Genomic DNA, 16,712 nt, shown 5'->3' with positions numbered 1-16,712 from the left:
TCCCAGTTCATCCAAGGTGAATTTACTGCTTCTTACAGAGTTAGAAATTAAAAGAGAATGAGACTTTGTAGGGGTAATGCCATTAGAAAGGTGCATTTCAAAAAGCAATGATGAAAATATCATATTTTTATTGACGAAAAAGCTCCTTTATTATATTTGCGTGGAATTATCGCTTCATTATTTACGGTAGACTGTTTTACGGAAGTCTGTTTGTTCACAATTTATCATTTCACTAGATGTGCATGATCTTGCACGATTTAATACTAAAAGGATTGTGGGAATGAGACAAATCTTTCGAAATAGAAACTTGTTGAATGCTTTCTTGCTACCGTCAGCTGTTGGTGATTTCATTGTGGAACATTAATATTTGATTCTAAGAAAAATGAGGTCAATTCTTTCATAGTTCTTACTGGCAGAAATAGTACAAATTTGAAGTGCTCAATATTTTTGCTATGGTTTATAGCTATCATGTCTATTAATGCACTCACACGATTGCTAATTTATGTCTTCTGGTCTTCAAATTTAGCATTGAAGCAGCTTGTACTGCACATCCAACTGCTGATGTTTTTATCAACTTTGCATCGTTTAGAAGGTTGGTGTTCTACTTACATGATTTAAATAAACACGACTAATATTCATTTTCGTTTGATTTATATGCTTAATTTGTTGAATTTATCAATTTGCAGTGCAGCTGCCTCCTCCTTGTCTGCTCTAAAACAACCCACAATTCGGGTTGTAGCTATTATAGCTGAAGGTGTGCCAGAAGCCGACACAAAGCAGCTCATTTCCTATGCACGAGCTAACAACAAGGTAAGCTATTGTCAATAAACTTGATGGTTTCCTATTATGTCTACTGGGAGTGTGCCACGTGGATAATATTATCGTCTTAAAGTCCAACCCCAGTGAACTTAGAAGGCAACCCGATATGAATCGAGACCTGTCATCTTGAATTCATGATATTCATTAGTAATTTGCCTTAAAATGGGAAAGATTCTGGAGAGGCAACATAATAAGTGTTTTTCTTTTATATCAAATTATCATGAAAAGTCAGTGTGTTTAGAAGATGACTACAAAATCATCTTTCACACACCAAGGGTTTCTGTTGCGGAACAGTTGATACCCATCTAGCTCCTATCAGATATCTTTTTTGTAATTCCTTATGGGACAGCTTTTTGGGGCTGGTACAAGTCCTTTCAGAACAATACATTCATCCTTTGTTTGATAGTCAATCTTTTGATGGATGTTAATTGCAGGTTGTTATAGGTCCTGCAACTGTTGGAGGCATTCAGGCAGGAGCTTTTAAGATTGGAGACACTGCAGGAACTATTGACAATATAGTTCAATGCAAGCTATACAGACCTGGCTCTGTTGGATTTGTTTCCAAATCAGTATGCTTTCAGCTTCTTACTTGATGCAATAATTACATGAGACTTACTATTCTATAAGGGTTGATATATGTCAATAATTTTTAATCCATCCCCCTTTGACATGGACTTCACGCTAAAAGGTTCTTATATTCCTTGATATAATTGCGAAGACACTGCTATTGTCATTTCTTGTTAATTTAATTACAATCCTTCAAAATCTCTTGATTCTTCTTAACGTAGAAAATTACCGAAATTACACTTTGGAGTAAGGCATGCTTGAATATTACGCTATGTGCTCCTCGTTATTCCTTCGTGAGCTACAACTTAGAGGATTTAAGGCTAGCAAACTATGTAGCTGTAATCTTGGATGGTCTTTTTTTAAAGAGAGAGAAACCATATTCTCCTATTGACTCACTTAAAATCTTTTTAATCTTTTGTATTAACTCTCTCCGAGAAGTAATGTTTCATCTATGTACTTGTTCAAATTAGAAAATATTAGAAAATAAATCTCATCTTTCCTGTTTCAAATTTGAACTTCATCTATATTATCATTCCTTTCTTTAATAAATGCTACTCACATACTAAATCCTTGACATATAAAATTTTAGTAAGTGATGGAAGCTATTGTTACGATTTGGCGTTGCTGGATCCATATTGACCTTCTGCATGATCTGCCTGACAAACAGTGTGATGCCATAAACACATGCCCTCTTACAAAGAGACTGCCCTAGAACTTGGTTCGTGCGTGCATGTGCATGTGTGCGCGCGCACGCATGCGTACACATGACGTGTACGCTAGTGGTTGTAGATAAAACTAGTCTAAAATTCTTTGTAAGAGCCAAATTGTCATATTCGTTAAAGTAGTGAGCAGTATGATTATGTAGTAGATTACCCTCAATAGTAGACTTAGTGAAATCCAAATTTTAGTTCATCTTCCAGCTGAAAGATTTTCATAAAGTATGATTTTCAATAATATGATGCCTGCATTTACTACAAGAAGAAAATTGATGCTAGTCTTGATGAATATAAATGATCATTATAATCGAAGGATATCTGCTACTCTCAGAATTGTACTGGGGGTTCTCTCTGCACATCTTAGTTTGGCTGTTGGTTTCTGTCTTCATAGTTCAAAGTTAATGACACATTTTTGTAGACCAATAATAGAAAAAGCAAATATATTCTTCTATGTTTATGTTAGTGCAATAATATTGTACGAGTTTAAAGTTTGACTTCTCAATCCCAGGGAGGCATGTCAAATGAGATGTACAACACAATTGCACGTGTGACAGATGGCATTTATGAAGGTATTCTATTTTTATTGCAAGTCATCCAACCATTACTGTATGGGCATTAACTTTACGTAATTTATTGGTATGAAGTTATGAATTATGTATGAAGCTTATATTAACTTGTTGAATATTGCAGGAATTGCAATTGGAGGAGATGTTTTTCCTGGCTCAACCCTTTCTGATCATATTTTGCGGTTCAACAATATACCGCAGGTAATTTCCTTTTCATGTGAATTTAGTGTTTTGAAGATCTTTTTTTAATGTATTTATATTATCCCCTTTACCATTTTGTTCTCGTTGTAAAAGTTTGAGTGTACATTTTATGAATTGATTAAGAGAGTATTTTACTAAGGTATAATAACAAAAGCATGGTAAAAAGTGATTGCTCCTCATAGAATATTCAATTTTAAATGCCTCGGTTTCCTGAACATTTGGAATTTTGGATGCTTAAATCCAAGTCCGTCCCTCCTTTTTTCAATCCTTGAAAAGCAAATAAATGAATCAGAACACACATACACACACACACCAAAATAAAAAAGGAAACGAGAGTGCCATGTTATGTCTTATACTTCAGACATGTGGCTTCTGTCAGAAAAAATAGTCAGAGAAGGCAGGAAACAATAAAGAGAAAATCTGGGCGCAAAATGGAGACAGGGAAGGCAGATTAGGATTAGGATTTCAGGTCCTGTTCTTGAATAACTCCTTGGGCATCACCTTGTAATTCAGCCTCACACCTAGATTGATGGTTCTCCCCAGGTCTCAAACCTTCAAACTGATTAGTAGCCATATGGTCTCTGTCAACGTTGGCTTATATCACACCTTTGGCTTTTTACATGTGAGTAAGATCAGGTCACTAAGTCACTAAAAGCTGCCTGCAACCAGACATGTATGTCCTTAAATATCAAGATACCCTTAATGTTATGGAGTTTGGTTACCAATTTCTTTAGAAATATTGCATTTTGAAAGTCTGCGATCTCTAAGTTTGTTTGATTTTTATTGTCTGAAAAATATACCTCCATATTTTATCCTTTATGTTAGTTTTATATTTGACAAGTTCTCTTCTATCCGGGTCTTAGATTAAAATGATGGTTGTTCTGGGGGAACTTGGTGGACGTGATGAGTACTCTCTTGTGGAGGCACTAAAAGAAGGAAAGGTTCATAAACCAGTTGTTGCCTGGGTTAGTGGAACCTGTGCACGGCTCTTCAAGTCAGAAGTTCAGTTTGGTCATGCTGTAAGTTCTTAAATATTTTTGCCGTTACCTTCTTTGACTACTAAGAATCTCAATGACCATCATGACTAGCTCGAGATTTTCATGTTCTGTTTTACTTAAACCAGGGCGCTAAAAGTGGTGGTGAGTTGGAATCTGCACAAGCAAAAAATCAGGCTCTAAAGGAATCAGGAGCAGTTGTTCCAACTTCTTTTGAAGCTCTGGAAAGTGCAATAAAAGTGACATTCGAGAAACTTGTAAGTTTGTATTCGACCAATGTGTTTAATATGTTTATAAGTGGAGAAATCATGCAGTAAATTGTAATTATTAACCTTCCTGCAAATGATCTCCTATATATATTGTTTAGGTCGATGAAGGGAAGATTACCCCTGTACCTGAAGTTACACCTCCTCCAATTCCTGAGGACCTTAGCACAGCAATCAAAAGTGGAAAAGTCCGTGCCCCAACACACATCATCTCCACAATCTCTGATGACAGAGGTCTGATAATGACTCTCTCTTCTCTAGATTTCAAGTTACATCCCTGCAGAAATTTTTTCTAGGTTTACCCAATTACTGTTGGTTTCATTTACAGGTGAAGAACCATGTTATGCTGGTTTGCCAATGTCGACCATTATTGAACGGGGCTATGGTGTTGGTGATGTTATATCTCTTTTATGGTTCAAGCGCAGCCTTCCCCGTTATTGTACACAATTTATTGAGGTGGGTAAACACAGTTCTTGGTGAATATGTTAATTAATTTTTTTAACCCTATTGAGTTGGGTAAACACAGTTTTGGTGAATAGGTTAATTTATTTTTTAACCCAGTTGAGAATACACATTTGTGTGTTCCATTTTAGTTTCCCAAGTGTTTCCTCCTCATAGGTGATAGCTGTCAATTGTCTGGCTTGATCTTGACACCTTGACCATAATATTGCTAATCATTAGTAAGCATCACTTGCCTCTAGCTTAGTATCAGTTCTTTGTGCTCAGATCTGCATCATGTTGTGTGCTGATCACGGGCCCTGTGTGTCTGGTGCTCATAATGCTATCGTGACCGCAAGGGCTGGGAAGGATCTAGTTTCTAGCCTTGTTTCAGGTATATTTACACCCGTAAATGGTATTAAAAGTCATGCATTACTTTTTTTATGTAGAAACACCTATGACGTAAGCAAACAACTAAATTAATGCTAATGGTTTTTTATCATTTTTTAAACAGGACTGCTTACAATTGGTCCTCGATTTGGTGGTGCAATTGACGATGCTGCTCGATACTTCAAGGATGCATATGATAGGGTGAGTTGGCTTGGTATCAAATAATCTATAAATTTATATTTTCACTTGCTAATGCATCAAAGTCTTGCTACTTTAATTATTGGGGAGTGGGGACATTTCACATATGCATGCATTTCTTCGTAGGGTCTCACTCCTTATGAGTTCGTTGAGAGTATGAAAAAGAAAGGTATTCGAGTACCAGGGATTGGTCACAGGTATATATTTTCTGCTGTTTATTTTTTAATCACATTGTTCGAAATAAATATATAAATGACATGTTATCACTATGTTATTTGCACATGTATATCCCCACATGTTAGTAGCTGCAGATCCATTCTGGTTTCCTATAGTTCACATGCTTCAAATGTTTGAATCAGAATCATGGCATCTTTGTACATATATATGTCCCCCATATTAATAGCTGCAGATGCATTCATATTGCATGTTTTTCATTTATAGACAAGGTGGGATTTATTAGCCGGTGCAACTGAGATTTTTTTCCCCTATAATTCACATGCCGCCAATGCTTGCTTCAGGATTCTGCTATGTCATTACTTTCATAGGCTCTATTCTCTTTGGAGAATCAATTAAAAAGTGGGTATTTTAAAAGTTGTAGAGCTGAATGATCACCTTATGCAAGTTTTCATGTCAAAATCTATCGAACATAAAATCAACAATGAGTATCCATGGAATAGAAGTGTGTATCACACCTTTAAACATAGCCCACCTCTAAACTTAACATATACGGCATCTCTATAGCTTCATAGAGCACCATGATCAAAAGTATGTCAATACTGAACATATATTCTGTGTTTAATCATGAGTGACACCGAACCATTCTGAGAAGCTGAAGCTATTTTCTAATAAGACTTTTCATTAGGGTGGATTGAGTTCAAAATCAACCATGTATTGATTTCAAAGTGCAAGTTCATACCTTCAAATATTAGTATAACATGCATCTGTCTAATGTACTGGTGTCTGTTAAGTTTACTGTAGTATTGTTATTCACTCCAATGAACCTGAGCTCAATATGAAAGGTACAGAACCACTGTGGGATAATTTCTTCTTACCGGTGGATTTCGGGGAAAGTCTTTCAGTAGAATTATTTTTTAAACTAAGTTGCTTGAGTTGCAGTACTTCCACTTTCACATAATTTTTAGTTTTTTTGACCAATATACCCTTCAATGTATCTTATTTGCAGATTTATTCCCCAGTTCTGACCATAAATTTACGTCTAATTCTTTGACACTGAGTTAAAATAACCCTCTCATTTAATACTGTTAAATTTCAAACCAAGAAAGGGTAAAATGGCAAAACTAAACCCTGTACTATCCCTTAAAAAAGATTCTTTATCCCTATGTCCCTAAATTTATCCTATTTGCATATTTACACCCCAAATCTGCATGTCTGCTAATTTACACCTATGAATTTAACAGTGTTAAATGAGATAATTATAAAAATCCATGTGGGAGAATGTAGGAATAAATCAGCAAACATGATAATTTGGGTCATATATCTGCCAAACAGATAGATTTGGGGGGTTGTACAAAAAACCCTATTTGTGATATTTTGTCCCAATTCATGTATATTTACATAGAAATTTTGATAGTACATTCAATGAAAGGTGGCAGTTTTCACTGGCACCATATTGACAATATAGATATTTTCCTTCAAAATTTGCAACACCAAATATTTTGATATGTTTTCAGGATCAAGAGCAGAGACAACAGAGACAAGAGAGTGCAGCTGCTCCAAAAATACGCTCACACACATTTCCCCTCTGTTAAATACATGGAATATGCTGTTCAGGTTGAGACCTACACACTATCGAAAGCAAATAACTTGGTGCTAAATGTTGATGGAGCAATTGGATCTCTCTTCCTCGATCTTCTCTCTGGCAGTGGAATGTTCACCAAGCAAGAGATTGATGAGATAGTTGGGATTGGATACTTGAATGGTCTCTTTGTCCTAGCACGATCAATTGGTCTTATCGGGTGAGTTTACATTCATAAGCACCGTTACTTATTTATTTTATTGATTATTTGCAGATCCACCCCCCTAAAGTATCTTATTCCATTTCATTAGTATATGTAACACCTGGCACTCGTGACAACGTATTTTTCTGCTAGTTCTAAAGTCCAATCAAGAGTATTGTATAGGGATGTTTTTCCAAATATGTCTGGGATTTTAAAAACTAACGGAAAAAACATGTCATCGTGGGGATTAGGGATGTATATACTAATAAAATAGAACACGAGTGATAAGTATCTGCAAATAACCCTTATTTCATTCATCTTCATGAGATTAGCTGCTTAACCATTATGTTCCTGGAAGAGGAGGTAATATTCTCATGACCCTATCCAAAATCTTATGAACCTATCCAAAATCTTTCATATTTTCTTTTATTGCACAGCTTCATTCATTATCTAAATAAATATGAAACTAAAAATCTAAAAGAATGATACAATGCCTTGCTTAAGATATTCTGTTCTAACATTATTCATACTTCCATAGTAAAGAGGCTTACCTCCTTTGGTTTTGGTTTCGATTTTGAAATTTCAGGCACACTTTTGATCAGAAGAGGTTGAAACAGCCTCTCTACCGCCACCCTTGGGAGGATGTTCTATATACCAAGTGATCATTATTTCGATTCCAGAGTGTAACAGTAGCCATCATGTTCCAATTTTTCCCTGCATATTTTCATTGTTATTGCTGTAGGGACTCGGAAACTTCAATTGTCAATTGTGGTACTGCAGATCAGTACTTTAGTCTATAAATTTTGTAAGCTTATTTGATCCATTTCGTTATTATATGCTCGCTAGATTCTTCTCTCATTTTTCATAGCATATATTGTTCAGTACTGAAATGTTGAGCAGTTAATCTGTGGACCTGGAGAATACCTGGTGGGGACGGCCCATGGTATTAAATGTGTATTCAAATGATGTCAACCCTTAGATCTGGACATAAATCTCGAAGTCTAATGATCCAACGGTTGACATCATTTGCGTGCACATTTAATGCCATGAACCGGGGCGCACTTGATACTTTTCCGGGATTGATTAGTGTTGCTCTGATGAAAGGATAATAGGCCATTTATCATCCAATTATTTTTTAGGGCAGGGCGAAAGAACTACAATGGTTTCATGCCTGATGAGTGGGTGTCCGCCCTTGAATCACTGAATTTCCGGATTCATGCACGAATCTAAAGATTGACATCCTTTGGATGTGCATTTATTGCTATAGACCATTTCTAGATACTTTCTCAATTATCAGATAGACTGCATTTATTGCCACCTGATAGTTCAAAGAAGAAATATAACATGTTATTATATCTTAGAAAGCACGAAGGAGAGCGGCTCTTCTCTGAATTAGGGCATACAAATTACTTAAAAGTCAATTAATCCAAGGGTGGAGCATATGATTAATGTTATGGACAGAAATAACATATTCTGTCAGGTCCCTAGATCAAGAAAATATCACGCCAATGAACTTGAACCCTGTACGAAATCTAGCCACAAGTACTCTGGACAAAACTACAAAACAAAAGAGAGAGTTTCCTCCTCCTGATCATAGAGCACCAACCCCCTGACAACACTGTATTTTTTTCTACTTAAGGAGATTATCCCTAGTATTAAGCCGGTCATTAACGGGCTAGCAAACCCATAATCTGGACTTAAAGGAGGTTGAGGACTTCTCTACGACTTACAATATGCACCAATCCTCCTCATATTCGAAGCAAGCTTGCCATGCGATCAGATTAACTAAAAATACCGGACGAAAACTTGGTTCCTTCAAAACTACAATGCAAGAGTTAATACAAGGGTGAAACATCTCATCCTGCATCTTTCCCTTGTATCTTGAGTTGTGATAATTGTTCCAGAATCATTCATTAAGGATAAAAAACAGATTCAAAAAAAAACTACAAGGCCCTTCAGCGAAGCAAGTGGCGAATGGCAGCGACGGTATCGCCTTTATGCTCACGTAGCGTTCTCTCAGCTACCTTCTTGTCCAGCTGCACACAAAAATAATAAGTAAATAAATAAATATATAATGAAGACCAGACTAATATAGTTTGCACATAAAAGGAAATGAGTGAAGGAAAAGATCTAGTTTGTGACCTCAAGCTCGTTTGCGATTATATCGACATCAGCAGGATTGATCTTAACAGCAGCTAATTCTTTCTCCCTGGTAACAAAATCAAAAATGAAAAATTGTAGAGGGAACTTAAATATATATAGTACATATCAGCAATATAGGAAGAGGGGGAAAAAAGAAAACAATAAAACAGAAATCGTTGTATGAAGATTACTTAACCTTGACAAACAATGTATAACTTAAAATATAGTAGTTGGCTAGAATCAAAGCCCTTTTATATAGAGACACAAAATTGTGAGAAACTAACAGCCCTCCAGGGGGATGCAGCCAAATGATATGACTTACAAAAGCGAAATGAACGTTGCTACAGGTTGATCTGGTCTTTACCGTTTCATCTGAACTCAACGTTACCATTTGGCACTTTTAATATAAAACCCATGTAGCTATATATTGAACCAGGAGTTAGCAATAGCTTCATAGTTCATACTTAACATTTAATGCAGCCATTTGTACTGCGGACCTCAGGGTTCTAGTGCAAGGTCATATATAACAAGAACTTCTACTTACTAATTACATTATCCCACAATGGTACTAGTTCCAACAGCCCTTCCAGCTATATTATCTCAATTTCTCAAATCTCTTTCTATTTTGTTACATTCTGTAAGGTTCTCAATGATTATCTTCTCTAGTACTTTAATGCTTTGTTTGGGAGTTTATTAAGGGAAGGGATGGAAAAATAATGGAAAGGAAAGGTAGGGTATAGAAGTGAAAAGATAAAATGTTGTTTGGGAGTCTAGTAAGGGGAACGGAAGTAAATTTGTTTTAACTTGTTTGGAAGTTTCTAATAAAGAGGACAGAAGTTAAGTGAATATGTATAAAGTTATATAAATACCCTTACATATTGGATGAGAGTATATCTTAGTCATTGATTTTAGTGTCATAAGGGTATAATTGTCTTATCACATTGTTAAATTTTACATTGGTTTTCATTCCATCCTCTACCCCCAAATTGGAGGGGAGGAAAATGGAAGGAAATTTAATCTTCCATTCCATCCTCTAACCCCTCAAAAAAACTCCCAAACAATGTGAAATTGAAATTTCACTTTAACTTCCGTCCATTAACCTCCATCCATTAACCTCCATCCAAACAAGGAAAAACTTAGATCCCTAGACAGGTTGATTTGATGAGATCTAAGCTAGTTGTCGGTATATGCTACTCATGTACATCAATAGATACAAACCACCCGAGGTAAAACTGTCAAAACAATATGCTTGTATTGTGTTCTATTTTTTAGCTTGCAAATGTAACACTTATAAGTGGTTGGTATTGCTTAATAATCAAATTCCCTTCACAAACCACCACCAGAGTTTCCTGTTTTAGTTTGTAAATATATGTCTTAAAGTAACGAGTGTCATTGAGTTAATAAAAGTTCTTACTCACCATTTCACCATGTTGAATGTTTGTAGTTTACTTTTAATAATTCAAATCCTTAGGATAGATGAAAAGGTCCACAGAGTTTATGGACAATGCTAATTGATAGGTGGTCATACTCATAAAATTAGAAAGTCAAGCACAGGTATCGATCCAAAAAAAAGGTTTACCACGTTTCAGAAGTCACAAAAGAAAATTATTTGACATGCTAGCAATTCCGAATTTTCAATGATAATGCTAAGAGCTTGGTACATACTAGACATATAGAGTTGAATGTAGACTTTTACATTGTAATCTATAACCGAGGGACACGTGTTTCCTTGTGTATCTTTGACATAGAAGGTGTTTGGGAAGACTTATTCTTTAAAGCTTATTAGTTAGACTGGCTTTTAGCTTTTTTGATAAAAATACTATAAAAATTATTTGAGTAGAATAGTAATTTGCTTGGTCAAACCTAGTTTTTTTAGGTGAGCTTATAAGCTAGTCTTTCAAAAACCGAGCTATACCATATTTTCAAAATGGGACTTATAAGCTAACTTATTTGACATCTCAGAGAACCAACAAGAAAACAGTACGAGCATATTGTGCAAGAGCTACTGAGATTGCTTCTAAACTGTTGCTCTTCAGCTTCTTCAATATGCATAGTTAATTTTAACTAAGTTGATATATATATATGTATATATATACATATATAAGTATCTATATGTATACATATATATGCATACATATTTATACATATGTATGCATACATATTTATGCATATGTATGCATACATATTTATGCATATGTATGCATACATATTTATGCATATGTATGCATACATATATATGCATATGTATGCATACATATATATGCATATGTATGCATACATATATATGCATATGTATGTATGTATGTATGTATGTATATATGTATGTATGTATATATATATATATATACATACATACATACATATTTATGCATATGTATGCATACATATATATGCATATGTATGCATACATATATATGCATATGTATGTATGTATGTATATACTTCTCCCAACAAAAACTTTGGTGGCCAACACACCAGGAAACGACACAAATGACCAACTGCACCTTATACTGAGAAATGTGTGAAACTATTATTTACCTAAAAAAATATGCACAAGTAAATGGTATGCCTCCTTTTGGGGAGGAAAATGTTTTACAAATCATGATATCAAGTTCGCATACATATGAATAACAACCAATACATATTTAAACATACATATGTTCAAAAGTAAATGGCATGCCTCCTTTTGACCCCCCCCAAAAAAAGTTTTATAAATCATGAATTCATAATATCAAGTTCGTTTACATATGAATAACAACCAATACATAATTAAACATACATATCTTCAGAAGAAATCTGCATATCCTTGTATCAGTTTTGGATGATGGTTATGTCCACAGTATTTGTACACTTTCTGCCAGGTATTCATGTCCACTAACCACAGAACACACCATTTAATTAATTAAAAATACTCAACTGAAGCCAGTGTGCTATTCTCTGTTGTCATTCTAGAAGCATAGGTGTTGATTCTGTTCAAAAGCAAATGTAACTCCATACTATGATTTGATGCAGAAAATCATGTATTGGACAACGGTATCTACCTTGTCCGAATATAAATATTTCAATCACCTTGGCTACAAGTTAATCACCCACCTTCATATGTTTTTTTCTTCTAACCTTGCCCATAATTAGCTACCTCCTTAAAAGTTAAACCATCTTAATTTCATCTTGATTTAGGACCACAATAGACAACTTTCACATAACTTTGTCGGGAGAGCAAGATTGTACAAAATCTTGACTTTATTAATCCGTACTCAATATACTAACAACAAAAGTAACAATCCAAAATGCATTTGAAGAAAGACCCAAAAAAAAACACATCAAATCACCTCATCCTCATGGCATTTAAATCAGCTTCTTTAGACGAACTGAGAGCCGCCATAGCCTGCCAACACAAACAATAAACCTCTACAGTCATTAAATTCACATTGCTCAAGCATTTCACGAAACACTTCGCACACAAATGAAACCGGCGAAATAAATAGCACAATCTCATATGGTTTCCGTACACTTATCATTAATTTTAATGGACTACAGGGGGAAAATTGAAGAAGAAAAAAACTTGGACTAACGCATTTCATCAAACACTTCACAGACATGGATAAAATTGCCCGCATACACGGAATAATCCCAGATGGGTTTTTCGCCCTAAATCATTATTTTCAACGAATTACCAAAAAAAACAGAAAGAAATTTAAAAAATAGGGCGAATCAGAGCGAAACCTCTTGAACTCGAGTGGAATCGAGCTGGCGATCTTCGACGCGATCGGTGAGCTTATCGAGGGCTTTGCTCTGCTGCTGTAAATCCTTGGAGTCGACCACTCTATCGACCGCAGCTTCGTCTCCTGCCTCCATTCTTTTTTTTGGGGGGGGGTCCTTTTCTCCTCTCCAACTCTTTCTCTAGCAAAAATCTTAGCTGCAGCTGTTCGTCTCTTGAAGGGAAGCGTTGTAATACGGGCCCACAAATGGGCCGGGCTTAGTTCACACTTGGATTTGGTTTGCATCTAGTTTTTGGAATAATAGTGGGCCCAAGAGCAATTCCAAATAAACTGGGTGGAAAACTCTTACTTGTACGAGACATTTGATTCGTCGTACGTACAATACTTGTGACTGGAGTTGCGTGCAACCGAAACATCTCGCGACAGTTAAAAGCTATTTATTTAACTGTAGTTAATAAACGTACTTGCAATAGAAGCTTAACAAAAAGTCTTATTGAGGTTAATGGTTTATAGATGTGAGAAATTTTTTGAAAGAGGCACTTTTTGATAAATATTAAGCAAAAACGACCGTTTTGCTAAATCGATCTCTTTTTAACCAGCTCATTATTAAGGCTAACTAAAAAGATGTCTATTTTACAAAATATGAGTTTTAAAACACACGAAATGTTAATCCCGTGAGTTTAGCGGTCACTAATCGCGCTCTAAACAAAACTTAGAAAACCAAGTCCGTACCGTGGGTTTTCTGCATGTACCCAGCCTCCGTAACCTTTTCTGCTGCTTTGACCCTTTCTGTTGGCCATTGAGAAGCTGCCTGCTCTCTTGCTGCCCCTTTTGGCGTGAGAATCTATGCCTCCTTCGCTTGAGTGGCAAAGGTGAAACACTCTGCACCTTAACAAAATTAAACTCGTACAAAAGCCAAAAGGGGCAGCAAGAGAGCAGGCCGCTTCTCAATGGGTCATGGAAAGGGTCAAGGCAGCATAAGAGGCTGCGGAGGCTGGGTACATGCAGAAAATCCACAACATTATTAGTCCCGTGAGTTTTTTGGATCCGCAAGAGAGTACTTGGGTTCTCCCAATAAAAAAATGTATCATGCTTGAATCGAACCTTACTTAGAGCGCGGTTAGCGACTGCTAAACACACGGGATAGGTAGTCCTGTGTGTTTTGAAAACTAATATTGTTGTTATTTTTGTTGGCCCAAAGACTTTGGCCCGTCTCCATAAAGGCTCATTTCCTTTTTTGTTTAAACTGATGAGCCCTAGCCCCTCTCTTCTCACCCTTTATTCGATGGTTTCTCACCTCCTCCCGATCTCTGTGATCTGATGCCCGCCGCTGTGAGTCCCATCCGTAGGTCGGCTCCTACCTCCCTAAACCCTAGCCTCCTCCCCCGTGTCGGCTGCCCCCTTCCCTATTTAAGGTGAAGGGCCGGTAGTAGCTTGGTGGGTGTGGAAAACAGCGAGGGTGTCGAGATCTTGAGCTCTTTGCTTTACCCCTTTGTGCGATCCTCTTCACGATCTGAGCTCTGTGCTCCTTCGAAGCCTCTGTGCTTTCAACCCTTTGTGAGATCTTAGAGAGTGACAGTAGCTTCCCCCTTTGTGTTCTTGGTGGTGCACAGTTGAAGAAGAAGGACTGATTGAGCAGGCTTCTGAGCCAAACAGCGACGTTAATTCACAACAAATATTTTGCAAAAATCGACCTCTTTTTAATCAGACTTAGTGATATAACAAAAAAAAGTCGATTTTGCTAAATATTTAGCAAAATGGTCGTTTTTGCTAAATATTTCTCAAAAAGAGCCTCTTTCATGAAGGAATTTCAGCATCAGCAGCAGCAGAATCAGGAAAAACAGGCGGCGGTCGGTGAGGTGACGGAAATCTGTTTCTGTAGTTATTAGCTTGATCTTGTCTGCATCGCCATCTTTGAAGTTCTGTGCATTCAATCTGATTAATCTCTGGCTTTGTTGAAAAATTACAGTAAATCTTTGGGACTGTTAAATCTTTTTTCAGAAATTAAAATACTGTTTTTTTTTGGAGTGCTCGTGTGAAAGATCAAAGAGATTGAAACAAGAACTTTGTGTTCATCGTTCTTCTCATTTGTTCGTGCTAGTTGCTTCACACGTTTTGAGCCGGATAATTACCAAAATCGTGCTTCTTCTTTTTTTGCTGTTTGTTTTTCTGTGTGAAAAATGTCCGCTGCTAATCAATATAGTATGATTCAATATGGTATGGCTCCGTTCAACGGAAAATCTGATTTTAGCATTTGGAAACAAAAAATAAAATGCATCTTAATTCAACAGAAGTCCGTTAGGGCTGTTGGTCAGACTTATTTAACTTCTGACACTGAAAATAAACGGGCGGAAATGAACGAAAATGCTTGTTCCACAATTTATTTGAACTTATCTGACTCTGTGATTAGAAAAGTTGGAATTTTAGAATGTGCTAAAACTCTTTGGGATAAACTTGAAGAACTCTATATTGAAACCTCTTTGCCCAGTAAAATGTTTTTGCTTGAAAATTTTTTCAAATTTAGATTGGATATGTCTAAGGACATTGAGGAGAACCTAGATGTTTTCACAAAACTTATTTCAGATATTAAGTTAACTGGTGATAAACATATAGATGATTATACTCCTATTGCCCTTCTAAATGCTATTCCTGACTCATATAGTGATGTGAAATCTGCTATTAAATATGGTAGAGATGAGGTTACCCTTGATGTTGTGGTCAATGGTCTTAAGAGTAAGGAAATAGATTTAAAACATTCTGGGGGAAATAAAAATTCCGGTGAGGTTATGCATGTGAGGGGTAGGCTTCAGAATATGTCTAATTACCAAAAGAATGCTAGTAATGGGGAATCAAGTAAGAAAAAATTTGAAAATGGAAGAGGTAGGTCTAAGTCCAGGTTTAAAGCTAAAAAATGCTATAATTGTCATGAAACTGGTCACTTTATTAAAGATTGTCCTAAGCCTAAGAAAAATCAGCAAAATGAACATGCTAATATGGCTGTCTGTGAGGGCAAAATGGGTGAGATTTTCATGATTAATAATCTGTGTGATTATGCATATTTGAACTCTGTGTTATCTGATCCTTTGTGTAAATCAGATTGGTTGGTAGACTCTGGTTGTACTTTTCATATGACTCCTTTTAAAACTTTGTTTTCAAACCACAAGAAAATAGAGAATGGCTTTGTGTCAATGGCAAATGAAAAGAAATGCAATGTTTTAGGAACTGGTGATGTATGCCTTAGGTTTTCCTCTGGTTCTGTGTTTACTTTGAAGGATGTTAGGCATGTTCCTGATTTACGTTATAACTTGATTTCTTGTGCATCTCTAGAAAATGATGGTTTGGAGGGAAAATGGGGTAAAGGGATTATGAAAATTCAAAAAGGGTCTCTTGTTGTTTTTACTGCTGAAAAATAAATCAATTTGTATATTTGTCATGTTGAACCTGTGCTTGATTCTGTTAATTCTATGATAGGTGATAAATCTGTTTTATGGCATAATAGATTAGGTCACATGAGTAATAAAGGATTAGAAATTTTGCATAAAGGAGGTCACTTTGGTAGTGATAAAATATCCCCCATCTCTTTCTGTGAATCTTGTGTGCTAGGAAAACAACATAGGGTTACTTTTCCTACTTCTTTTCCTAACCAGTCTAAGTGCACTAGTGTTCTTGAATATTTGCATGCTGATGTGTGGGGTCCCTCTAGTGTGCCTACACATGGAGGGAACCAATATTTTCTT

At 36.1% G+C, this 16,712-nt stretch overlaps 2 protein-coding genes across 2 annotated transcripts in view; one reads left to right on the top strand and one right to left on the bottom strand.

The window, feature by feature from the left end:
* The window catches only part of LOC109842697 (ATP-citrate synthase beta chain protein 1), an 8,788-nt gene extending 816 nt beyond the window's left edge, over positions 1 to 7,972 (top strand). The window contains 15 exon segments of the mRNA XM_020411552.1: positions 1 to 16; positions 527 to 592; positions 687 to 810; positions 1,254 to 1,388; positions 2,611 to 2,671; positions 2,793 to 2,869; positions 3,733 to 3,888; positions 3,993 to 4,121; positions 4,232 to 4,364; positions 4,459 to 4,586; positions 4,857 to 4,962; positions 5,083 to 5,159; positions 5,283 to 5,353; positions 6,848 to 7,132; positions 7,701 to 7,972. The exon segment at positions 1 to 16 is cut by the window's left edge and continues 11 nt beyond it. Coding sequence (XP_020267141.1) covers positions 1 to 16; positions 527 to 592; positions 687 to 810; positions 1,254 to 1,388; positions 2,611 to 2,671; positions 2,793 to 2,869; positions 3,733 to 3,888; positions 3,993 to 4,121; positions 4,232 to 4,364; positions 4,459 to 4,586; positions 4,857 to 4,962; positions 5,083 to 5,159; positions 5,283 to 5,353; positions 6,848 to 7,132; positions 7,701 to 7,776 — 1,640 coding nt within the window. The 3' untranslated portion in view covers positions 7,777 to 7,972.
* Positions 8,866 to 13,175, bottom strand: LOC109843733 (huntingtin-interacting protein K). The gene is made up of 4 exons (XM_020412690.1): positions 12,980 to 13,175; positions 12,586 to 12,641; positions 9,257 to 9,323; positions 8,866 to 9,150 (listed from the first exon to the last, which is right to left on the bottom strand). The coding sequence occupies exons 1-4, from the start codon at positions 13,109 to 13,111 to the stop codon at positions 9,070 to 9,072; spliced, it is 336 nt and encodes a 111-aa protein (XP_020268279.1). The 5' UTR covers positions 13,112 to 13,175; the 3' UTR covers positions 8,866 to 9,069.

Source organism: Asparagus officinalis, chromosome 5, assembly GCF_001876935.1.
Source record: "Asparagus officinalis chromosome 5, Aspof.V1, whole genome shotgun sequence".
Classification (NCBI taxonomy): domain Eukaryota; kingdom Viridiplantae; phylum Streptophyta; class Magnoliopsida; order Asparagales; family Asparagaceae; genus Asparagus; species Asparagus officinalis.
The sequence above is the reverse complement of the archived record's forward strand: the minus strand, read 5'-3'. Positions and strand labels throughout refer to the sequence as shown.